This window comes from Rutidosis leptorrhynchoides, unplaced genomic scaffold (assembly GCF_046630445.1).
Source record: "Rutidosis leptorrhynchoides isolate AG116_Rl617_1_P2 unplaced genomic scaffold, CSIRO_AGI_Rlap_v1 contig603, whole genome shotgun sequence".
Taxonomy (NCBI): Eukaryota; Viridiplantae; Streptophyta; class Magnoliopsida; order Asterales; family Asteraceae; genus Rutidosis; species Rutidosis leptorrhynchoides.
Window position 1 is genome coordinate 11,209 of NW_027266825.1, and position 25,757 is coordinate 36,965.

General features: G+C 36.4%; 3 protein-coding genes and 1 pseudogene across 3 annotated transcripts; 3 read left to right on the forward strand and 1 right to left on the reverse strand.

Annotated features, from left to right (window-relative positions):
• Nucleotides 1-6,832: 6,832 nt before the first annotated feature.
• LOC139884802 (leucine-rich repeat receptor-like protein kinase PXC2) lies at nucleotides 6,833-9,971 on the forward strand. The gene is made up of 2 exons (XM_071868781.1): nucleotides 6,833-8,310; nucleotides 8,552-9,971. The coding sequence occupies exons 1-2, from the start codon at nucleotides 6,833-6,835 to the stop codon at nucleotides 9,969-9,971; spliced, it is 2,898 nt and encodes a 965-aa protein (XP_071724882.1).
• A 950-nt stretch (nucleotides 9,972-10,921) lies between these two features.
• Nucleotides 10,922-12,465, reverse strand: LOC139884803 (mannan endo-1,4-beta-mannosidase 6-like). The gene is made up of 5 exons (XM_071868783.1): nucleotides 12,199-12,465; nucleotides 11,940-12,134; nucleotides 11,743-11,865; nucleotides 11,447-11,658; nucleotides 10,922-11,354 (listed from the first exon to the last, which is right to left on the reverse strand). Exons 1-5 carry the CDS (start codon nucleotides 12,463-12,465, stop codon nucleotides 10,922-10,924), a joined length of 1,230 nt encoding a protein of 409 aa, XP_071724884.1.
• Nucleotides 12,464-19,960, forward strand: LOC139884804 (uncharacterized). The gene is made up of 7 exons (XM_071868784.1): nucleotides 12,464-12,484; nucleotides 12,537-12,682; nucleotides 16,507-16,620; nucleotides 16,738-16,847; nucleotides 16,961-17,045; nucleotides 19,249-19,633; nucleotides 19,898-19,960. Exons 1-7 carry the CDS (start codon nucleotides 12,464-12,466, stop codon nucleotides 19,958-19,960), a joined length of 924 nt encoding a protein of 307 aa, XP_071724885.1.
• Nucleotides 19,961-21,104: 1,144 nt separating this feature from the next.
• LOC139884805 (receptor-like protein kinase FERONIA) lies at nucleotides 21,105-23,760 on the forward strand (annotated as a pseudogene).
• The last annotated feature ends 1,997 nt before the right edge of the window (nucleotides 23,761-25,757 follow it).

Sequence of the window (25,757 nt, forward strand, 5' to 3'; positions counted from 1 at the left end):
TTTCAGCTGATTCATAGGCATCCCAATTTTTACTTCAGTTCCCATCAGATGGTAGATTTTACAGCGAAACCCAGCTCCTTTTATTTTATTTTATTTTTTGGAAACAGAGAGAAAATAGAAACATTTTCAAGGAAATTATGACTGTGAGGTTTGCTTTTTTGGCCTGGTGTGTGATTCGTGACTACGTTGTTTGTAGAGATGTCTGCTTCTATAACTGCTGCCCTGGCGACTAACTGAATAGGGTTGTATCCAAATAAGCTTGTTTTTTTGGCGGAATAGAAATTAGAGTTAGACTGTCTGATGTGATTCGTTTTCGCAACCGATCAAGTGGTGAAATTAGGGGAACTTTCAGCATAAAAATTGGCACATGTATTATGGGTTAATGTAAAGTGCGAGAAAATAAACAAAGTACTAAAACGCGAGAGTACATAATTTGTTGATATTTTGCCATATATTCATGGTATACAATACATGCACCGATGATTGATTAATTAGGAAAAAAGAAAAGCCTTTTTCATAATTAATTATCAAGGAAAGAGAGCAATCCAGCATCAAAGTCTAAGAGATCTACTGAAATGTTTCCAGGACTTTGGATATTTGGGATCTGGGAGTGGGGGTTGAGTTTTGTTACCAGTAATGGGCTTGAGCACTTTCTTGAGCAGCTTGTTGAAGCGGCCACCCCTTTGTCGTTTCTCGGGCACTTTGGGGGCATTCAGGCTGAGGTAGGGTGGTCTTGGGTCTGATAAGCAGCGGTTCAGTATGGCCTGGTTGAGCTGCACCTCAAAAGAGAGCCTCTCAAACTGGTCTAATAGTGTGCTTTGCTCATCTCCAAATCTCCTCCTATAGCAAACCACTTCGATTTCCTCCATCATTTCATTTCTTTCTCCTATAGCAGACAAGTACTACTATATTATGTGCTTTCTTCTTCTCTTTTAAACAATAAAACCTAGTCAGTGAGCAAAGTATCTATCAACAGAGTAACAACTAAAGCCATTGAATGGAAGACTTGCTTTTCAACTTTACTGAATTGGCAATAAATAACTTACATTTACTACACACATACCCATATATGGGATGATCACACTTCCACCTCAAACTATGAGATTTCAATTCCATAGCTAGTTGGGTATAATGACGTCAGCCATAAACCAACGTCATTTATTTTAATCAGAGGTTTAACCGGGAGGGGGTAAATTGTCTAATTTACCTTAAACTGAAGGTGTTATTTATAAATTTAAGAATACGAAGGGCATATTGTATAATAGGCTTCAACTCTGGGGGTTATTTAAATTAGATTAAACTAAATTAAGTCATCATTCACGAATGCATAATTACTGAGTAATGACTAATGGCTGCCCCTTCCATTCATCCATTCCATTCCATTCAATTCATTTCATTCTCTAATGTGCGACTGTCTTCTCTACTCGACGACGACACTGGTCGTCTCTGCAGAAATCAGGACACGGTTCAATTCCAGTCGCAGACCCAGACATGATTCGATGGGGTTTGAACCAACCATATCCTTTGGCTACTCAAAGTTGAACCTGAGAGCCACCAGAAATCCAAGCAGCTTCGTGGACCCAGAAGATTCCAAATTCTATGGTGAATTGGGTTTATCCAAGGAAGGAGAAGACAACACCAAGGAGGTAGTTGAAGATTTTCCGCAAAATGGGAATGCAGAAGAAAATGATTTGGTTCCAGCTGAAGGCAACAGCAACAATGGCGTGAGCTTGAAGTTTTGCAGGGGTAGACAAGTGATGAAGAGATCAAATTTGATGGCAAAGCAAGTCATTAGCATTGTCTCTGCCCGTAGCCTGGGTTTTGTGTCGCAGCTTTGGGTTGATACTGACTCTGTGAGTAAACCGCACTTTGAAATTCTAAATTATACTCTAGTATTGTTTTGTCACTCGTCATTTTGTCTAAGTTTAATCCCTTTCATTTGCATTTTTGTAGTGGCTAGTTTTGGTTCTTGAAGTGAGGCCGAACTTGCTTTCTGGGGAATCAGAACGGTTTCATTTGGAGGATGTTAATCAAGTAAGAAGCTTATTTCTGTAATCACTCCTCTTGTCTCTCACTAGCTAGCATCATTAGACTCTGAGTTGACATGATAATATAAATTCGAAGCAAGAAGTAAAGGATACTACAAAGAAGAGAAATAAACTGAAGATCAATATAAGATTACTCGGGATTTTCGGGTCGGTTGGTTTGAATATCATGTTAAAGTGGGCTAAAAAAGCACATTGCTTTGTGGCACTGGTGTTTCGCATTGACATCTCTCCGTATCTAGTCATGTGTTGAGTACCATGTGTATGATCATTACACCTTCTTCGAGATTACTTGTTTTGTTGTATGATGCTTGGGATCAATTTTCTGTTTCAAGGTTGGTGATGTTGTGCTTGTTGAGAATGAGAGCATCTTAGAGAATGAAATTAGAATGGCTGGCCTTGAAACATTGGTAAGTACAGTTGTTTACCGATCAATATGAATGTTTAGCAATAGTTTTTCTTGAGGTTTCCTTCATTGCTCCATTGGTCTATGTCGCATGTATGTGACGGTGATATGCCACTGCATCTTACCATTAATGTGTAATATTTCTGCATCCTTGTATTTGAAAGAATGAAATCTCCAATAAGAAGCGTGGCTGAACAACATACAGTTGAAATGCAAAAATGTCTGATGCTGAACTGTTCTTTTTATTTATTTTTTTTCCTTGCGTAGGCTACTCCATCTACTCATATGAGATTATATTCATGAGATATTTCTTGTGACATTTGTTAGGTAGGATACAAAGTTGGGACACCAAATCGGCGAAATATTGGCAAAGTAAGTGTAGGCTCATTCACAGTTGAATCGCTGTAGAATGTTATATTTCAGGTTATCTGATCTGCGTGATGTTATGTCCATAGGTGCGGGGTTACACTTTCAACGTGAACTCAGGGGCTGTTGAATCACTGGAGCTTGACTCCTTTGGAGTTTCGATTATTCCATCGAGTTTGGTAAAGTGACAATGTATGTTGCATTTCTTACCGACTTTGGAATAGTATGCTAATTTTGCTCTTATCGTAGGTGACTACTTATGCTCTGTTGGTTGAGGATGTACTTCAAGTGTTGTGCGACACTGTGGTAGTGCATGAAGCAGCTGCCTCTCACATACAGAGGTTAACATAGGTAGTAGCTTAGCTCTACATGTATCTGTGTGAATAAAATAAACAAAGGATTTGGTTATATGAATGATCGATTACGTATATTGAGTTTCTCCATGCATATCATATCATATCGTATTGGATTTAATATAATTTAATTTGACAAAGAATTATATGTCCTACTCCAGGGTGTCTGCGGTAATCAGAATGTAAGGAATCCTCCTTTGGATGAAGTCGGGGAATATTCAGGGTCAGAAAGATACGGTCCTGGTGGGAGATTCCCCGACAAGGCGAGACGAACGACATTGAATGGGAGCTTCCAATGGACTACTTGTAATATTCACTTTGTGACTATCTATCTATCTATACAAGTCCACTTGCAGTGGTAGATGATATTGTACGAGTTAGTTATTGAAAAGGCGGTGAGATCCATTTTTCACGTAAATACTACCTCTATCTCAAAATACATGCAGTTTTTTCTCAATTTCATGTGTGAATGAATTCGACACGGGATGGGAGAGTTAAATTTAAAGAGACGAAAGGGTATATATTTCTACTCCATATAGCAGTACTACTACGACTGTATATTTAAAGAAATAAAGATTGAATTAGCCTTGGTGAATATGCATTTGATGAGAGTGTGTATTGGATTCAGTTGTACTACAATAAGTAGAAAAATAGAATGAATTGTGAATTCAAAGGAAATGAAGAAGACGATTTGGCAAAGGAATGAAAAGGTTAGATAGGAGGACTGGAATTACGTAAGCAGAGAAAAGCGTACGCGGTGTACCTAAGATTTTTCCTAAGGTAAGGTATTTTTCCTAGGGTAGGGTATGGTTGGTGTGTAATTTGTTGAATTGAATTTAACTTTAATTTAAAAAAAATTTAAAGTAATTGTTAGAAAAGAACAAAGGCAGGCAAAAGAAGAATAGCCGTTAGCGCCTGCCTCCATTCAAATTCAAATACCCAAATTCCCTCTATCTATGTATTTATTTATAAATTAGTGTTTCTGTATCATTCCTTGGCCAGCAAAAATGGCGACAGTAGTAGAAAGTGTTCGAAAGGCTCTCGAACCGATCAACTCTCTTCCAAAAGCTAAACCCAAATTATCCGCCAAAGTCATCGTGGGGAAGGAGAATCGACCCACCCCAGCCCATCATGGGGGTAAGGAGGCAGTGGAGGAGGAGGAGGATTGTAGTTCGCTTGGGGAGGAGCTTGAGTTGGTTCGGAAGAAGGTAGAGAGGCTGAGGCGGGAGAGGGAAAGGACGGAGAGACTTTTGAGGGAGAGAGATTCGTTCATGGATGCCCAGATGAATGACCTCCTGTCGAGAGGGGAGTTCCAGAAGCACTTGGAGCTGGAGCTGGATCGGCTGTACCGCTTCAGCCAGCTCAAAGCTCATTGCCTATCTATTTCTCCAGTTCGATCACTAAGAGACAAGGAACAACAACATAATAATAATAATACAACCAAGATAATTACATTTCAAGCCGATCGAGAAGCATTGTGTAATGATTGAAGAGGGAAACAGAAAGTTGTTAGAGATTGCCTCCTCCATTTCTACTTAAATTCATTTCTTTCTGTTATAGAGATTGGATTGCTCAACTCAAATCATCCATACCATATCTGCTACTTTTAGATTTCAATTTCTATACTGTCTAGCAGAAGCAGAGTAGTAGTAATTTATAGTACTCCGTAGTACATACCAGTCCAAACACATCTTAGCTGAATTTATTCTTTTCTAATTTGATTAAAGGAATTTAGTTAGAAATTCAGCTAATTAATAATTAGTGAGTTCAGTTGGGCAGAAAAACAAGTTGATGGTGACTGAGGCGGCTGTGTGGTGGTTTGTCTGGAATAGATAGATAGATTGAGGGAGAGTCTGGAATAGAAGTGCGGGTTTCGTCCGCTTCTTCTTCATCTTTTTTGTGGGGGGAAGAAAACGACGTCGGTTCGGTGACGTCTGTTTTGCAGTACGAAAGAAAGGAAAGACCCCATCACTCGGTGCACCTACCACAGGCTTGTTGATCTGAAAGGTTGTTGTTTGTGGTTAAATGGAATTAGTATATTTTCTTTGGGCTTGAAATACGGCTTATTATAATTATCCCAAAGCCTTTTTTCTCATTCCTGCCAAGATCATCACTACTAATTTGTTTATGGAATAACATTGTTTGTAAATTGTAAACCACAATCCCTACGATTTTTTATTTTTTCGAACTCTAATTTAGATGGTTAGATTTTCATTTAAATATTATAGATACGGTTTCACTCTACCACCTTAATTAATTAATAAAATTAATATATTCCCTTATAAAAAAAAAAAAAAAAACATTGCTTGTAAATTTAGACTAACAAATAGAGAGATGAGCTGAGCTGAAATATGATTCCTTCCGCGCTATTTACGCCACTCATCAGCTATTCATTTATATAAACTACTGTAGTAAATAAATAATCTATATTTGGTACCCCACCTTTAACATATTAACCCTTGATTGTTATATAAATGGCCATTCATCCCTCATATTATCAAGATGATATATATTTGCTCTTTTCAACTTAACGCCGTTAGAAATTGCTCATTTAACACAAACCTGGATGCCTGGATCAAATAATAACAGGCCAGTTTGGCTATTCTTGATCCAGCTAGGTACCACACACGCAATCTTTAATGGCTTCATATACATCATCTTGATAACATGAGACGTGAAAGTCCCATTTTATAAATAATAAGGGTTGATGAGTTCATTATGTCAAACATGAGGGATCAAATATAAATTGAATTAATTGAAGCAATCCACGAGCCGAGAGAGAAGCATATTTATTATGAGTACTTTGTTCTTCTTCTTCTTCTCTTCACACTGACTGCCATTGGTACCCGAGCTGATTATTGAAATCAAAGTCAAACGCACATTTGGTGGAACTAATTATATATATATATATATACACTCCCTTTTTTTTTTTTTGAAAATCAAAATAAAATATTTTTTCAAAAAAAAAACTATGAAATGTTCCCTATATGTTTTCATAAGATATGAAAATAAATTTCCAACTCTGAAATGTCTAAAAAGGAAAACATTGTTGATTGGTAGTAAGGTAATTATGGTGTCACTGAAATAAGCATGATGAATTAATGGGAATGAATGATGCAAAGCACCGACAAGCCTTGCAATTGAAGGCTGGCCTGTATTCTCGATCAATACTAAACTACTATTTACTCTAGTATTGAAATGTTAATTACTTATGATTATGCTAATGTAATGGCCATATGGCCCCATTTATTACCCCTCAGTGCTCTCACATCATATGCTCTCCCGCCTCTTTACTCTTTCTCTCTCTCTCTAATTTACTACTAGTACTAAACGTTCACTTTCCGGCCAACATTCTAATTTCCGGTAATACTACTGCTAAAGCTCAAAATTCCGAAATACCCACCTCTAAAACTTCACCTGAAATTTAGTTTTAGGAAATTTCAAAGCATAAAAAACAAAGCTTTCTTTGACGCAGCAGTAAGTGCAACTCATTTATTACTTGGTTCATCTTTTCTTTTCTGGCTACTCAGTAGTAGTTTTACTACTTCTTAATCGCAAATCTTGTGAGCTGTCTGTAGTATGTGTGGTAGCCACTAGTAACATAAATGGGCATTGCCTGATGATTTATTTAGTTTAGATTTGAATTGAATTGAATTGAATTGATGGTAAAGATGCTACATTTTCTCCAAATACTATTACTAGTTGCTTTGACCCAGACTCTGCTGCTGCTGGTGAACTCCCAAGAGCCTGCATTCAATGACGAGGTTTTGGGTTTGATCGCTTTCAAAGCTGGTCTACAAGATCCAAAAGCAAAGCTCACGTCTTGGAACGAAGAAGATGACGACCCCTGCCATTGGAACGGTGTCAAATGTGAACCCGGAACCAATCGGGTCGCCCAACTACTCCTCGACGCATTCTCTCTCTCCGGCCATATTTCCTCGCGTGGCCTCTTAAGGCTGCAGATGCTTCAGACTCTTTCCTTATCCAATAACAACTTTACAGGAACCATAAACCCTGACCTTGCTCACTTCCCTGCCTTGCAAGTTATTGATTTCAGTGAAAACAGCCTCTCTGGCTCGATTCCTCACGAGTTCTTTCTGCAATGTGGCTCATTGAGAGTTGTCTCTCTTGCTAGGAACAACCTCACCGGTCAGGTTCCTGATTCTTTAGGCTCGTGCTCTAATCTTGCCGTGCTCAATTTTTCTTCCAATTGGCTATCAGGGAAGTTGCCTTCTGGAATCTGGTCCTTGAGGAGTTTGCAGTCCCTTGATCTATCGGATAACTTTCTAGAAGGGGATGTCTTTGATGGTATTGGAACTTTGTATGACTTGAGAGTCGTAAATTTCGCAAGGAATCAACTCTCTGGGCCCATTCCAGGGGATATTGGAGATTGTTTGACATTGAAGATTGTTGATTTTGGTGATAATTGGTTTACCGGCAGTCTTCCAGGCTCGTTGCAGAGGCTTAGTTCTTGCACTTCTCTTAGTGTTCAAGGAAACTCGCTTACCGGATTTGTTCCTGATTGGATTGGAGACATGAGTCGTCTTGAAAGTCTGGATCTCTCAGCTAATAATTTTACTGGCTGGATTCCGTTCTCAATTGGAAATCTTCAACATTTGAAGGAATTGAACCTGTCAAGGAACAAGCTTAGTGGAGCCTTGCCAGACTCCATTTCAAAATGTGATAATCTCTTGTCTATTGATATTAGCCAAAACAGATTGACAGGTAGTATTCCTTCATGGATTTCTAAGTTGAGCTTAGAAGGTGTTTTACTTTCTGGAAACAGAGTTAGTGGGAGCACAATCTATCCTCCTCTTTCAATGGCGGCCACTAACCAGGGCTTGCAGGTTCTGGATTTATCATCCAATTCTATAATTGGCGAAATTCCATCCAACATAGGGGACATGCGTAGCTTGGTCGTATTGAATATGTCAAGGAACCAACTATCTGGTCCTATCCCAGTATCCATTGATGGATTGAAAAAGGCAGAACTTCTTGATTTAAGTTACAATCGGCTAAATGGAAGTCTTCCTTCCGAAATTGGCGGTGCAGTTTTACTCAAGGAACTGAGGCTGGAGAGGAACTTCTTAACTGGGAAAATACCTACTCAGATTGAGAACTGCACGTTGATAACATCTTTGTAAGTTGTCTTTTGCTGTTTCATTTTGTAAATTCTTTGTGATTTTTGAGGTGAGGATTTCTAAGCTTATCACTGTCTAAGTCTCAATAATTTGTTAGTGTATACCACTGTTTCTGCCTAGTTTTCCGTGGAGGATCGATGAATAACCTATTACCTATCGGTATAGTTTGATATCGGAGTAAGTTTGGTAGGTGATCAAATGTAATTTGAATTTTTATTTTTTTTGTGTCCATTTCTACAGAAGTCTGTCCCAAAACAATCTCAGTGGCCCAATTCCTAAAGCCATTGCAAACTTGAGCGATCTTCAAGTTGTTGACCTGTCTTGGAATGGCTTCTCCGGAAGCCTACCTAAGGAGCTGATAAACCTATCACACATTGTCTTGTTCAACATCTCACACAACCGGTTAGAAGGTGAACTCCCAGTTGGGGGATATTTCAATACAATCACCCCCTCATCCGTCGGTGGGAATCCATCTTTATGTGGTGCTGTAGTGAACCGCTCCTGTCCTGCTAACCATCAGAAGCCTATTGTTCTCAACCCAAACTCATCTTCTGAACCTGCTGCGAATTATAGGCGGAAGAAGATTGTTCTCAGCATCTCTTCTCTCATTGCGATTGGTGCCGCTGCTTTCATCGCCATCGGTGTCCTAGCTGTGTCTCTTCTGAATATTCATGCACGCTCTTCTATGTCACGTCCTACTGGCGGGGAAGGTTTGATCAGTTGTTCTCCCGACACCGATCCGAACTACGGTAAGCTTGTGATGTTTTCTGGTGATGCTGAGTTTGTTGCTGGGGCCCATGCGCTACTCAATAAGGACTGCGAGCTGGGTCGTGGAGGATTTGGAGTTGTCTACCGAACCGTCCTTCGAGATGGGCGTTCGGTGGCCATAAAGAAGCTGACCATGTCGAGTCTGATCAAGTCCCAAGAAGATTTTGAGAGAGAGATGAGGAACCTTGGGACGGTAAGGCACGACAATGTTGTAGCACTTGAAGGCTATTACTGGACGCCTTCGTTGCAGCTCCTGATTCATGAGTATGTATCCAGTGGGAGTTTGCATAAACACCTCCATGACGGAGGTGGTGGAAACTGGCGAGAAAGATTCAATGTGATTCTTGGGATGGCAAGAGGATTGGCTCATTTGCACGGGATGGGCATAATTCACTACAACCTGAAATCGACCAACGTTCTAATAGATGATGAGTCGGGGGAGGCCAAGGTGGGAGACTTTGGGCTGGCGAGGTTATTGCCCATGTCAGACCGATGCATCTTGAGCAGTAAAATACAGAGTGCGTTGGGTTACATGGCGCCTGAGTTTGCTTGCCGAACGGTCAAGATAACGGAGAAATGCGACGTGTACGGGTTCGGGGTGTTGGTGTTGGAAGTGGTGACTGGGAAGAGGCCGGTTGAATATATGGAGGATGACGTTGTCGTGCTATGTGACATGGTCAGGGGAGCGTTGGAGGATGGCAGGGTACACGAATGCGTTGACGGGAGGCTCTCTGGCGACTTCCCAGCAGATGAGGCCATTCCACTCATTAAGCTTGGACTTGTCTGTGCTTCTCAAGTGCCATCAAACCGACCAGACATGGACGAAGTCGTCAATATATTACAACTGATCCAATGCCCTTGTGAAGAAGCTCAACAACAGGATTTCAATTAACTTTTCTAATTTGTGTATTTTGGGTTTTCTCAAATTTTCCTATTTCGGTTTTGTGATTTTGTTTCGTTTACGGGATTCCTTTTCCCCGGTTAGATTATAGGATCATGAATGTTATTTATTTTATTTTATGAAAGAGGTGGTTATACTCGTTTACTTGCTACTTACGCACCATACTTATCTTTAGAAGAATGAGATGAAGATCTTTGAAAGAAAACTAGTATAGGAAATTTACAAGTAATGATGCTATATAATTAATACACAGTCCATTTAATAGTAGTAATACTAATTACAACTAGTAATTCTTTATACAAAGCAAAGCAAAAACAAAAACAAAGCATGCATCAATACTCGTTTCAAGCAGAGCATGCTTTGAAATCATGAATATAAAAATAATTCTAATAAGTAGTGCTGGTGAATTGGTGTTGGACCCTGAGGGAACCATTTCATCAAAGAAATAAAGCTTTGCTTTGGACACCATCATCATCATCTTCTGTATCTAAACTAATTATTACTCTTTTAACTTTCGCTTTACAATCATTCTTCTTTCCTTTTGCTTGTTTCACTCTTAAGGAAATCTGAAGATCGATCAGTTCATTCAAGTGAAATAAAAAAGGTACTTGAATGGAATTATTACGAGTAGAGATGGTATTGGTTAATTGTCTGATTAATATAATCAAACAACCTTACGAGGAAATGTGTACATCTACTTGTCTTCCCTCTTTTCTACCGTAAATGTAAAAATCCATATAAGTAGTAATGTTATTCCTATCAAGGCCAAAACAAAAAACTATGAAGGCATAAATAGTAGTATTGTATGTGTGTATTATATATATATATATCCCAATATTCATTCATATACATCCGTTTGATGTTACAGCAGCTGCTATGCTCTGCATGTGTCCTACTTTTTTGTATTTCTTCCTTCATTTCATTCAGTATATACATTAGTCTTACAGTTCATCATGGTCGAGAAAAGACTCTAACTGATTCTTCTTCCGGCAACCCCAATGGCATTTCCAGGAACACTGAGAGTTGAAAGTAGCAATCCTTTTAGAATGGAGAGAGATTATGTTTGCTGTGGAACGAGATTTGGAAAGAACAATAGCATAGCCGTCATCCATATAGTCTGTGCCTTCAGGAAACACTTGCCACAGCAAACTGCCACCCCCACTCCCTCCTTGCTTTGTGGAGTTCAACAGGGTCTTGTAGACCGTGCTGATCAGCGTATCACGGTATGTCGAATTGTATCCAGGATCTTTTGTAGACACGCCAAATTCAGAAAACACAACAGGCATTCCGAGATATCTCTCTGCATCTTCTATGTGAGCTTCTATCCATGATTTCGTAAATTGGAGATGAACATCAGAAATTGTTTGTGAAACCCTACACCATTAATTTAAACGTGCATACATGTTTCTTTAGGAATTTTTTATATGAACATTCAAGAGCAGAAGAAGAATCAAGAATGCATTTACCAAGAGTCAGCATAAATGTGAACTGAAGCAAAATCGACACCGAGAGACTGGTGATTCCTAATGAAATCAGTTCCAACTTGTGTGGCATATGAATTGGGGTTAAACTGAGCTCTATCAGGTGACGAGGGTCCGTAAAAGCCTTCCAATCCAATCTCCACCAAGTGCTTTGCATCGATACTCTTCACGTAGACTGCCATTTCTTCTATCCACGACTAGAGACAAAAAAACAGTAAGTTCATCGAGCCAATATAAGGGGATTTACAGATTCTTAATTGTGTGTTTGAAGCAAAACAAACCTGAAGAGTATTGCCAGAGGAATCCGAGACGCAACGAGGCTCGTTCATCAACTCCCAAGCAAAAATGGTTGGGTCGTTCTTATAAGTAACGTTTGTGATTGTGTTAACTCTATTTAGCACAGTCTGCGTTAAGAAACAGTTAGCCGATGGTTGGATGACTTGCAGCCTAGGAAAACCAAGCGCTAGGAGCTACGTACCTTGACATGAGCTTTGTAGTAACTTTTGAGAGTTGGATGAGCAAAGAAGTCATCATCATTCGTCAAATTGAGGCCCGCGGCCTTGCCCCATTTCACATATTGTGGCTTCCCACCATAAGCATCCCAATTATTCACCAATGACAGGATAAGCCTGATCTTGTACTTCTTTGCTTCGCTTACCACAAAATCCAACGCCTAATAGGGAATTGTTAATTTACCTGGTTAAAAGACGAGAAGTATTTATGATTAAAATAGTCACCTTGAAAACTTCTTCGTCATAGACTGAGGGAGATTTCTGAAGGGCTCGCCATTGACCGTCGTTAAAAGCCCAAGTCCTGCAAACGGTCAGACCAACTGAAGATGCTTGCTGGAAGACCTCGGTGACTTTCCCTCTGGTAGATTGGTCAGCAGCGAATACCATGAGCCAGTAAGTGTTGAAACCATTGATATAAAATGGTGCTCCGTCAAGGACAAATTGGTTTGCTTTCTTCTGCACCATTTCCCAAGCATCAGTATCCTCTGTCATGGCCCTGATAAAAATGCAGGTAGAGTAGATTGATTAGAGAGTGGAATTAAGTTGATAAATGTGGTTTGAAGAAATCTGAGGATCAGACTGATGCAATATGTGCATGTTACATATTTGAGATTACCCATGAGAAGAGGGAGAGAGGGCAAAGTGATGATCTGGGTCATGAATGGAGACTGAAATTTGGATCAAAATGGAGAGGAAGAGGATGGCAAATGTACGATATAAGTCCATAAGATTAATTAATTGTCCAACCACAAAGTGACATATTACAAGTTACATACATACATATATATATATATATAAATGAAGAAGGTGTGCAGTGAGGGGGAAGGAAGAGAAGTTGAGAGGACAGATACAATCCAGCAGAAGCACAGTAGCTAGCTTTGAAGGCAAGTCAAGGGAAATCAATTACTACTAACTCCCACCCAATGTTTACTAATTCCCATCTAACTGATCAGCCAGAAGTAGAAGGGTAGGTGAGGTCATGTGTGCTTTGCTTAGCTTAGCTGAAGACATTGCGGTTGTTTATGTATTTGTAGTGTCACTCACTCCAAATTCACAAAATACATACATACATACAAGTCAAGCCATTGCGTTGTATTGTAGTTGAAGACATAAATAAATACTCAGCCTTTTTTTCTTCGAAACATACATACATATTTAGATTATCAGAAGAAGATGCAAATCAAATTAAAATTAAAGAGAAGAAGATGAAAGTTACCTCTCTTTCTTCAACCTCGGCTTTCTCTCTCCCATTTTTAGTACTGTTTGTTTCTCTTCTCTTCGGTGTTTCCCATTTTTATACAGTGAATTTATTTTATACTTATTATATTTTAGCGGCAGAAGAGAAGTGAGAAGCTGGATCCATCCAACAGGCCCATAACATAATATAATGTTTTCTGGCCCATTCCTAAAACAAACTCACTCTTTATTCAAAAGGCTGACTGACGTACGATGAGGCCGGTTAGCCATATATATATATGGGCCTTCATATTCTTTATCCTATGGATTGGGCGGGCCTTCCTTATATACATATCTTGACTTTTTAAGTTTTCTTCAAGTTGAACCATATCAATTTTGTACTCCACTAGATTTTGTCCAAAATTAATATCTTGACTTTCTAGTGCGTGTTAGTTTCCGATAGTGTTTTTTCGGCTGTAAATCTTCTTATAGCCGATAGAATAGAGATACTTCTTTCGGTTTGTTTTAATTGTAATTTAATTGTAAATTTTATTGTCAAATCAATATTCGATACATGACGTTTTAATTAAGAATCAAGTTTGTGTTGAATTAGTATTTAAAAATATAATAAAATAATTAAAAAGACTATTATGAATAGAAGACAAATCCAATTTCTAATAGAAGACAAATCCAATTCCTAATTAATCTCTCTATCAAATCCGATTCCTAATTATATTATGATTTCAAAAAACACAATAAAATAATTAAACAATTAGATTTTATTCCTAATCTTATATACAATAGAGAAACATCTTTCAATTTGTTCCAATTGCAATTCAATTGCAAATTTTATTGTCAAATCAACATCCGACACATGACGTTTAATTTAGAAATTAAGTTTTTGAGTTTAATTAGGAATCAAATTAAAATTTTAAGTTAACATTTTTTTTTATTCTAATTAAGAATTCAAAAAAAATAAGATAATGATTCCTAATAAAATTCTATCAATTACTTATTTCTAATCATATGAGATTCCTATTCTCTTTTATCTTTTACCTTTTTTTTTAATATAATAATTTTATTCCTAATCAATTTTCTATCTATTATTTAAAAAATTATTTCTAAAAAAATTATAATACACTATATATATATTTTAATTGAAACGGGCATGTATTATTTTTCCCTATTCAAACGGAAATATTATTAAAAAAATTATTTCTAATCAAATTACAATATATATTATTTTTCTAATTTTTTCATTATGCTATTATTCCTAATAAAATCGACTATATTTTTTCTATTCTTAATTAAAACGGGCATATTTTATTTTTCAAACAATTAATAATTTTTCTTAATTAAAATTCATTATATTCTTTTTCCTATTTATAATTAAAACGGGCATGTCTTCTTTTTTCCTATTCAAACGGACATATTGTTAAAAAAAATTCTAATCAAAATATAATATATTATTATTTTTCTAATTTTTTGTTAAACTATTATTTCTAATAAAAATCCACTATATTTTTTTTTTTCTAAATCCTTAATTAAAATGAGCGTATCTTATATTTCAAACAATAGGAAAAATTGAATTGATTAGATGCAATTATAAATTTTATTATCTAATCAAATCTTGATATGTAATTTTTACGTTTTGCTACTTTTATTATTTTTAAAAACAAAATAAAATTTTGATTCTAATGGGATTGTAGATTTTGAAATAAAATCAAAATAATTATAATTGATATAAAATTAAAATAATCCCTTTTGATATAATATTTGACATATATTTAATAATGTTTAATACAAAAAATTATTATATCATTATTATAAGATATATTTAAATTATTAATTTTCAAATGTACGGACTTTCCGTCCAACGGACGGGCCCATTGACTAGTAGAAGACAAATCCAATTCTGAATTAATCTCCCTACCAAATCCGATTCCTAACTATATTAAGATTTCAAAAACACAATAAAATAATTTAATTAATTAATTTTTCTTTGAGATTTTAGACATAATTAATTAGTAAATATAATGAATTCACGCCATCTACTATATGTAATATATATAATGTATTATATTTCACATTGTTGTCATATATTCATAAATACTATTCTCTCTATTCTACAACACAAAAACTTTTTTTTTTTATATATTTTTGTTTTAAGATAAAAGTTTTATTTATTTTTATAATGTTTTTAATGATTATATTTTAATTATTATAAAATAAGATCATATTTAAATATATTTATATCTTCATATATATGACAACTATCCGGACATATTCATGTAATATTATACATTAATTGCATTTCTTATTCTTATAATATTACAATATATGATATCTCATGTTTAAAGTTTCAACTTCTCTATTAAATTTAATAATTAATTTCCTCACTTTGACTGATTCTTCGTAATATTACGAATATATTATGGCTTCGTAATTAATCTCTCCAAATCCAATTTTTAACTATTATATATATTTTTTTGAATTAGTATTCCTAATCATATGAGATTCTTATTTTTTGTTCGTTTTGTTTTAAGAGTATATATATAGCTATATACAACATACTAAATTCACATGCGTACGAACAAAAGTTTTCGATACGATTTTCTTTTGCTAAGCTAGCTTTGTTTTATTTCAAAAAGAAGTTTCGGGTAAGGATTTTTTTTTGCTCATCAATACAACTATCAATATAACATTCTATTGTTGTGTAATCAACGAAATTATATTGAAATAATTATCTTTTCAATCTTTTGATTATAGATCGTTTTATTGTAGGATGGCGTCAAAATATTCTCAAATCGATGATGTTTATCCCGGACGTATTGATTGGAAGATTAAGACTCGCGTCTTAAATCTTTGGACAATACCAAATTTCCGAAGTCGTATAGGAGATGGGAGTATAGAGATGATTTTTCTTGATGATAAAGTTTTTTTTTATTCTTAGAATATTTATGTTGTTGAATTTTTAGAATTTTTTACTTTTTAATGTATCTAATAAATTTGTCTTTTATAAAATATATTTTATTGTGTGTAGCATGGCCGCATTCAAGTCACAATAAAAAAAGATCTTCTTGCAACATATAGATAACAAATAAGTGAAGGAGAAGTATATATCTTTCAAAAAAAATTCGTCTATGAACCTACCAACAAAATTAAAGCTACTAGAAATCAATACAAATTGTTCTTCTTGAAAAATACCATAGTCGAAAAGATTTTGGATGAAGGGATTTCAAAATTTGTGAGCTTTGATTCAATTTTAAATAAGAAGAATGAATCGTTTATGTTTGGTAAGTTTACTTTTAATTTTTAATTTAATTTTCTCTATTTTTTTTTGTTATAATCATATAGATCTTTTAAAAATATAGATGTTATTGGGCATGTCGTGGAGAATGAAAAAATAAGGAAAATAGTCAAGCCAGACAAGACAATGAAATTGCTTATCTTTGTTCTAGAGGATTTGGAGTAAGTTTTTTTTTTTAATCATTATTTATGATATAAATTTAATTATGTCATTGATCTAATTTTGTTTTATTTATTATGATTTTTTATTTAAATGCTTATTTTTTCCCTATGTTCAAGGAAAAAGAGGATTAATTGCATTTTGTGGGATGCTTTTGTCGAGAAATTAAATGAAGCTATATTGGATGCTACAACTTTAAACAAAATCAATAGTTGTTATTTTACAATCGGTTGTTACGAATACTTTTAATGTAAGTTCATCAATTTCCTACATTAATTTTTTTTTTTAAATCTCATAATATAATATATACCATAATAAATTTTAAATAATTTTAAATTGCAGAAATTCTTGGAATAAGTAATAATTTTCAAGGAACAAAGATCTTCGTCAACCTGAATCTACCTGAAGATGTCGAATATAGCCAAAAGTAATTATCTTATACCATAGATTGATTTTAATTTACACTAGATATTTTTTTTATATATAATTTTACTTACTGATTTTATAGTGTATTGTAGACTTAATGATATAGGCTCCTACACACAAATTATAACTCAATTACCGGGACCAATTTCGATGTCGGATGAATTCCTCCTTACGAAAAGAATCACAATTAAAGAACTTTCTATATCTCTAGAGGTAATAATAATTTTATAGTCTTAATTAGTAGTTATTTATTTGGAGAATTTATTATAATCAAACCTATCAAGAAAAGTAAAATATTCAAAATTCTATTGCAGGTGGGACGTTTTACAATGCTTACACGAATAATCGAAGTCGAGTCCATCGAGAACCGGTATTATGAAGGATGTACCATGTGCAATAAAAAAGTTGAAAAGAATGGGCCAAAATGGTGGTGTCCAAATTGTCAAGACCCATTCTGGTCATTTGACTAATCCGAACCTGATTTTATATATTAAAGTAATATATTTATTTTCCGAAGCTAATAAAATCATTTTTACTTATCCAAAAATTATGAAATTATTACAGTAAGCTTATTATATTATTTTGAACAAAATATCAAAAATTCAAAAATTTTGGGAAACAGATTTATTTTATTTACATTTTTGTGTTAATAAGATTAATAAAAATGTAATTAAGTGTTTCTAAAATTAATTAAAGCTACGTTTTAATTAATAAAATTTTACAAAATGACAGAATATTATTATTTGTTATTTGGAATATTCTGTAACAATTTAAAAATATTTTTCTGTTATATAAGTATTTAGTTTAATTGAGAGAATGATTTAAAGATAAATATTAATGAATTTAATAAATGTTTTCGTTAGAGAATAAATCAAATACTTACAAAATTAGATTCTGGAAAATTTATTAAATACTAAATTATGATTTGTTAATCTGTAAAATCTTAGTAAAATATTTATTCGCTAAAATAAACATTTCTCATTAAGTAACAAATTAATCGATTAAATCGCGTATAAGAAATCTAATCGAGCGATACGTACGGAATTCAATTGTAGTATTCTATTTCGACGTCAATAGTTTAGAATGTATGTTAATGTATTGTCGATGTCAATAGGTTGATAAGTTACGTGGATCGAGGCAAGGACGATTCGACAAGTATACTGTGAGTTTTATTATAATGTCATTATAGTATGTTATAAGTATATGTTTGATGATTGTTTTAAGACCACTATGCCTTACTCATTACTTATACATGATTTATGATTTCTACATTTTCTTGTATGGCATAGTTATTTTAAAAACTAAATAGCCGTAGATGGCCTGGAGACCTTCAAATGAAGAAATTGTTTACTTATGATTATATATATGATTATAGAAGTTTTATATATAAATTCTAATATTATACATTGAATTTATACAAATAAAGAAATGTTATTAAGTATATAAGGAAATGTTATTAAGTAAAGTATTTATGTATAAGAACCCAAAATACACTGTTTTAACTGATCTCGAAGGAATGATCAGTATGTAAGTACTAGGCCTCGAAGGAATGGCCCGTGTTTAGTCTGCGCAGATAGTACGTCATGGTTAGGTACTTGTTTGCGTACCGCGATAGGTAGATCACTACGGTAACTAGCTACTACTGTAGGAATTCATTTGTCATTTTTCACTGATAGGGTTCATAAATAAATTCTGTTGTTTTTCAGAATTACTATAAGTCAAATCATTTACAATATGTTCTATACTCTATTGATAAGTATTATAAAATGATTCATTTCTTTTATTAAAGAAAACGTAATGGATTATAATAACTCTCACTAAGCAAATAGCTTACGGATTTCTACAAAACCTATTATTTTCTCCAGGTTGATTATTAGTACGAAGTCTACTTCGGCAGCTATTTCCTTCTGCTTTCCAGCTTTCAGAATAAGGTCGGGCTCTTGGCAATCTTGGCATATTAGGGCTCTATCGCGTGATTTCTATTTCTATTATTGTATAATTATGTTTCCGCTAAAACTAATACCTTAAAAACGTGTGTTTATTTATAATAAAATGGATGTTTTATTAAAAGGATTAATGCTCAAGTGGCCACGTCTTCCGTCTCGACAAGGGGTCGGAGGGTGGGCGCCACATAAAGTGCCAACTCCGATTCGCTAATGCATATTCCAACACAAGTCAATTATTTATCATGATTTTTTTTTCAGATCTAAGATGCAAGTGAGAGTCCGTGATCGTACTGGAGCAACATCATTAATGCTATTTGATCGAATGGTGAAATTGTTGATCTGCAAATCTGCAACAGACCTTATAAATCCATCAAATAAGGTTGAAAATAAATTGAGCTTATGTTTATATTTCTATTTAAACGTGTTTGTAAACCACCTTATCTATTTTCTGATCATTATTAGAGAAAAATCAAATAAAAATCTCTTAGCTGAATTTGAGGAAATTGTCGACAAGGAGCTGTTATTCAAATTTGGAATTATCGAGGAGGATCTATTCTCGGATTGGGATGTAACTTATACCGTTAAGCGAGTGACATCAGACGAGGATCTCATTAAACGGTTTAAGGATAAACACTTCATTCGAGTAAACTTTTTCACATTTACCTTACACATATATATAATATTATAGTTGGGGCTCCCTTATTTATCACCCGTATTTTTAACATAAAAGCTTGAATTTTTTTTCTTTCTAGACTTCTGAGAAAGAAGAAGAAGAAGAAAAAGACGATGTCGATGCGGATTTGGAGGTATAAACACTATCGATTGAATCTTTAGTTATAAGGCGCTTTTTCATTCCTAAAATATACACATATATAATGAACTTGATTTTTTAAAATTGGTATGGTAGGATACCGATCGAGAAGATAGCGACATGACTCCGACAACTGACAAATCCAACAAAAGAAAATGAGCAATATATATTTCATCTGATGACGAGGATGATACGGGGAAAAACCAAGTAAAGTCCGTCCCAAATTGGTTAGAGTTAAAGTTGAGAAAAAAGATTAGCATCGATGAACCAAGCAAACAGTTCTAGATTTCGTTAGAATTTTTTTTTCTAATTAATTTTAATGCTCATCTGGATAGTCTTATTTAAACATTCGTTTTCGTATTTATATTTTGATGATTATCAAATTTCTAAAATATAAATTATGATATGATGATTATATATAACATTAGTTTAAATAGTTTTTGAAAGAAAATGCCCTCCCGTCCATCGGACGGAACTCCGAATAGTGCAATCGACAAACAAACAAATGGCAATCAAATTGCAATGGACCTCACCGACCCACCCACCCACACATTCCGCGTAAAACCACCCATAACATAATATTTAATACATAAAAAAATAGACTCATCCAACGGACCACCACCATAGAAAGTATGTATGTATACAACTCATTTACAAAATTAAAAAAAAAAAAAAAAATCATTTAAACAACCGCGTCTCTTTTTCTTTATCTTTTTTTCGGAGCATAAATAAATGATAATTATTTATTTAATATTATAGTAATTAACATGAAAGCATGAATTGATAAAATTTTTAGTTAGTATGGAAAAAACCCGAACTAACTACCAATTAATTGAATAGATTAATGAATACATTATTATTATTATTATTATTATTATTATTATTATATGCATTGCTCTGTGTCACGTCTTCCGTATATGATCTGTCATCCAATCAAATAATCATTCATCACTCACTACTACTACTACATCTATCATTGACCACACGAGGTTGTTTCAGTCATTTATCATTTTTCCCAATTTAGTTGTCATCAACTCTTCTAATCTTTTTTCTTTTTGAATCAACTACTACTAATAGTAAAAGGTAATGGTAGGCTTTAAGTAAAGTAGGAAAACAGTCTCTTACATTACATTACAGCAAAGCAAAGCACAGCACATGATAGCTCTCAATTAATTTCTAACTTCCTCCTCTCTCTCTCTCTCTCTCTCTCTTCACACACATTTTTCCTAAAATTAAGCTTTCAAATTCAACTGATAATGACTTTATAGATAGATCTGGGAAAAAAGAAGAAGAAGAAGAAAGAATGAACAACAGGAAGCGGTTACCATCATCATCCTCATGTTTATTAGTTGCACTTGTTTGCTTGGTTTTTGCGATCGGATTTGTTTCCGGAGACAACAAGTACGTACCTCCAGAAGAGATTCTCCTTAATTGTGGGAATCTTCTGCCACTCAGGACGCCGATAACAGGAAATGGACTCCCGATGTGGGCTCCAAGTTCTTGACCTCCTCAGGCGGCCACTCCTCCACCACATCTCCGGCGGCGACACAGGACTCCTCCGTTCCTTCTGTGCCTTACATGACGGCGCGTGTCTTCCGCTCTCCTTCACCTATAACTTCCCCGTCGCACCCGGTCGTAAGTTTGTTAGACTCTATTTCTACTCCAATTCGTACGACAGCCTCAACGCCTCTCACGCCCTCTTCTCTGTATCCACCCCCTCATTCACACTGCTCAACAACTTCAGCGTTGCCCAGACCACTCAGGCTTTGAATTACTACCCTTATATTGTCAAGGAGTATTCCATTAACGTCGATGCCGACTCCCTCAACCTCACCTTCACGCCTTCCAACGCCTCCGATGCATATGCCTTTGTCAACGGAATTGAGGTCATGTCCATGCCTGATATTTACAGCAGCACCGACGGGACATTGATGATCGTCGGCCAAAGTGCCCCCTATACCATTGATAATACCACGGCGCTTGAGAGTGTGGTCAGGCTCAATGTGGGTGGGAATGTCATCTCTCCTTCCGATGATACGGGTTTGTATCGGACTTGGTACGACGACACTGCTTACATCTTCGGGGCCGCTATTGGGGTTAGTGGATCTGCCGATTCTGACTTGCCCATCAAGTATCCTCCGGCCACTCCTTCTTACATTGCGCCACAAAACGTGTATGCCACCGCCAGGATGATGGGACCCAACAGTAACATCAACCTCAATTACAACTTGTCGTGGTTTTTTAGTGTGGACACGGGGTTCAACTATCTTGTTAGGCTCCATTTCTGTGAGATCTTTGATAATGTCAGCAAGATTAATCAAAGAACGTTCGACATTTTCCTAAATAACGACACTGCGGATCCTGGGTTCGATGTGGTGGCATGGGCTGGTGGGAACGGAGTGACCACGCATAGAGATTACGTGGTGCTCATGCCCGGTGGGGATGCCCAGGAGGATCTATGGCTTCAATTGCATCCAAACACGACCACCAAACCGCAGTATTACGACTCCATCTTGAACGAGTGGAAGTCTTCAAGCTAAGTAGTCCACAAGGCAATCTCGCAGGGCCTAACCCGACCCCTCTCCCTACACAGAGAAAATCGAATCCGCACCTGTTGCTCGCTCTGGTCGTTCGAAGAGCCACAAGGCGGTCATTGCTGGGGGCGTGAGCTGTGGGATACTGGTAGCCTTTATCATCGGTTTCTGTGTGGTGGCTGCTTATCGTCGTCCTGGCGGTTTGGGGCAAGGCAAGGAGCACAGCTCAAGTGATGGGCCATCGGGCTGGCTTCCTCTTTCCCTCTACGGGAATTCCCACTCGGCCGGATCGGCGAAAACAAACACTACAGGAAGTTCCTCTCTCCCTTCGAACCTCTGCCGTCACTTCTCATTTGCGGAGATCAAGGCTGCGACCAACAACTTTGATGAAGCCCTCCTCTCGGGAGTTGGGGGTTTCGGCAAGGTTTACAAGGGCGAGATTGATGGTGGGACGACCAAAGTTGCCATCAAACGGGGAACCCACTCTCTGACCAAGGAGTGCACGAGTTTCAAACAGAATCGAGATGCTTTCTAAACTTCGCCATCGCATCTCGTGTCGCTGATCGGTTACTGTGAGGATAACTGTGAAATGATCCTTGTCTATGACTACATGGCTTATGGGACATTGCGAGAACACCTGTACAAAACCCAAAAGCCTCCGCTGCCATGGGAGGCAGAGGCTTGAGATTTGCATTGGCGCTGCCCGTGGTTTACATTATCTGCACACAGGTGCCAAATATACTATCATCCACCGGGATGTCAAGACGACCAACATACTACTGGACGACAAGTGGGTGGCCAAGGTTTCTGATTTCGGGTTGTCGAAGACAGGGCCCACTTTGGATAACACCCATGTGAGCACAGTGGTTAAGGGCAGCTTCGGGTATCTGGATCCTGAGTATTTCCGGAGGCAGCAGCTGACTGACAAATCGGATGTGTATTCGTTTGGGGTGGTGCTGTTCGAGATCCTGTGTGCTCGGCCGGCGTTGAATCCAAGTCTGCCGAAGGAGCAGGTGAGCTTGGCGGAGTGGGCTGCCTACTGTCACAGGAAAGGGAACCTGGAGCAGATTGTGGACCCTTTTCTCAAGGGTAAGATCGCTCCAGAGTGCTTCAACAAGGTAGCTGAGACTGCCATCAAGTGCGTGTCTGATCAGGGCATCGAGAGACCGTCGATGGGCGACGTGCTCTGGAACTTGGAGTTTTGCTCTGCAACTCCAAGAGAGCGCTGAGGGAAGTGGCGGAGGCAAGATCCAACAACAAGAAGATGAGAGTCCCTTCATGTCCATACTGCATAAGAAAGATCCCATGTCTTATGATGGAATAACAGATTCCACGAGTATGAGCATTGGTGCACGCAGTGATGACTCAGATGGCTTTACCCAAAGCGCCGTCTTCTCACAGATCATCAACCCCAAAGGACGTTAGTTAGGTATATCCATCGAACTATTCTTCTTCTTCTTCTACTTCTCGGTTGTCACACTTGATCAGAGTTTGGCATTTATTTTCTTGATTCATTCACTTACTAAAAGTCTTAACTTTGTTTTCTTGCTGTTGCTCTTTTCTCTCTTGGCGTAAGATTATGTTTTGTTCAGGTCACTCGTAAATTTGTATCTATATTCAATTTAATTTTATACTTGTAAAGAATAAATTCATAGCACTTTCATTATGAACATTGCTTGGCTACTGAATGACAAGTGAATTCACAAATCCCCCACACTTGTGCCTTGTATTCATTCTCTGTTAATTTAGTAATTTAGTGAAGGCACATTGCTTGTGCCTTGTGCCTTGTACAATGTGGATGGATGGATGGATGGATGGGAGAGAGAGAGAGAGAACTATTTCAATGTTGACGTATAGTGAGTCGTATCTATCTTTATGCACATTTGACGTGGAAGCACGTTCTATAGATCGATATCGATTCAACTAAAACTAGTGTATTATACTATTATTAAGAAGCTTATCAAGCTACATATTATTACAACATACAGTATATAATCAGAACGGGTCATATGCAACTTAATTCTATACACGACACGAACCGTCAAGCCAAATTAATTCAAGAAGGAGATGATTAAGACGAGAGTTTTCTTTTTCAATCTCTGTTTTGGTAATAATATTGCTTTGTCTTGTCCTGCAAGTTTCGTTTCGTTTTGATTTCATCTCTTCTGTTCTGGAGCCAAACTTACCGGTCAAAGACTGCATGAGGCTGTAGTGGGCCGAACTGAAAACCCGAAACCGTCCGAACCCATAAAATAAATGAAACTTAAATTAACAAATTGGGCTTGTATCCCCTACTTCGCGGTTCACAATTTTACATGTAAGCGTATCACTACCGTTGTTTCGTTTACTCTTCTCCAGAGCTATGATATGAATCGCCATCCAAAACGTCAAAACTCATCCCAATTAATTCATTTCAGTTCACTCTAAATTAGTTAATTAGTGCTCGATTCGATTCTTCAGCGTGAAATGGAAGACGATAAGAAGAAGAAAAGAACAAGAAGAAGAATAAGAATAAGCAGCACAGCCTCAGGTGGAGGACAGAACGACGACGGATGAAGCTATTGTGGATCAGCCAAACCCACATTCGTCTTTGAACAATGTCCAAGAGAATACAGTTGTAGATCTTAACGATGCGCATCCACACGTTAACGGCACTAATGTCGTAAATTTATCTTTACCTTCTCTAGAAAATGTTTTCTCTTCTCTCTTAATATGATCTAGTCTTAGTCTGACGCTAAACTACTAATTATTTGTAGCAATGCGTTCGTTGTGTTCTTCGTTGTTTTCTTAGTCATCATTTTTGTTCTCTCCATTTCAGGCCAGCTTGGAGGACCAAATCAGATATCTAAGAGATCAAAATGAAGCGCATGTACAAAAGGAGGTACTACTTGTGTCAATTGGAAAAATCTCATCCTTTTCAAATTCCTCATCATTCCTTTCATTACGCTGTCTTTTATTGTTTGAATTTAAATGTTATTTCTCTATGCTAAATTCAATCTTAGGCGAATTTTTTTTCGTTTTCTCAGACTGTTTTGATGCATACAATCATACAATTAAGAGAGCAGGACGAATCACACTTACAAAAAGAGGTAACTTTAACTTATTAATTTTGCTTTCATAGTCTTTTGCATTTCCTAGTGTAATACTATCAAAGTTATGGTAATGCCAAGGAACGCTGATAGCTCAAAAGATTGGACATAGTGTATTCATTGACATTGTGTCATGTGTGTTCTCCATTCTTCATTTCCTTTAATTCTCTTGTCTTGAATGAATTTTTGTGAAACATAAGGTGGCTTTTTCCTTTTTGTTCATAGGCCGGCTTGACGGACATGCTCAGGCAATTAAGAGATGAAAATTCATCGTATAAACAAAAAGAGGTGACTGAATTCAGTTACCGATGGATGTGCATGAAAAAGTTTACC

Bases quoted from the DNA above. Each gene is read 5' to 3' on its own strand.
- LOC139884802 (XM_071868781.1), top strand. From the start codon at position 6,833: ATGGTAAAGATGCTACATTTTCTCCAAATACTATTACTAGTTGCTTTG. The intron at 8,311-8,551 runs GTAAGTTGTCTT...CCATTTCTACAG, and splicing joins TGCACGTTGATAACATCTTT to AAGTCTGTCCCAAAACAATC.
- LOC139884804 (XM_071868784.1), top strand. From the start codon at position 12,464: ATGGCCCTGATAAAAATGCAG. The intron at 12,485-12,536 runs GTAGAGTAGATT...TGTGGTTTGAAG, and splicing joins TGGCCCTGATAAAAATGCAG to AAATCTGAGGATCAGACTGA. The intron at 16,848-16,960 runs GTTGTTACGAAT...TTTAAATTGCAG, and splicing joins TAGTTGTTATTTTACAATCG to AAATTCTTGGAATAAGTAAT.
- LOC139884803 (XM_071868783.1), bottom strand. From the start codon at position 12,465: ATGACAGAGGATACTGATGCTTGGGAAATGGTGCAGAAGAAAGCAAAC. The intron at 12,135-12,198 runs GTGACTATTTTA...ATTCCCTATTAG, and splicing joins ATGACGAAGAAGTTTTCAAG to GCGTTGGATTTTGTGGTAAG. The intron at 11,659-11,742 runs GTTTGTTTTGCT...TTTTGTCTCTAG, and splicing joins CCTCTGGCAATACTCTTCAG to TCGTGGATAGAAGAAATGGC.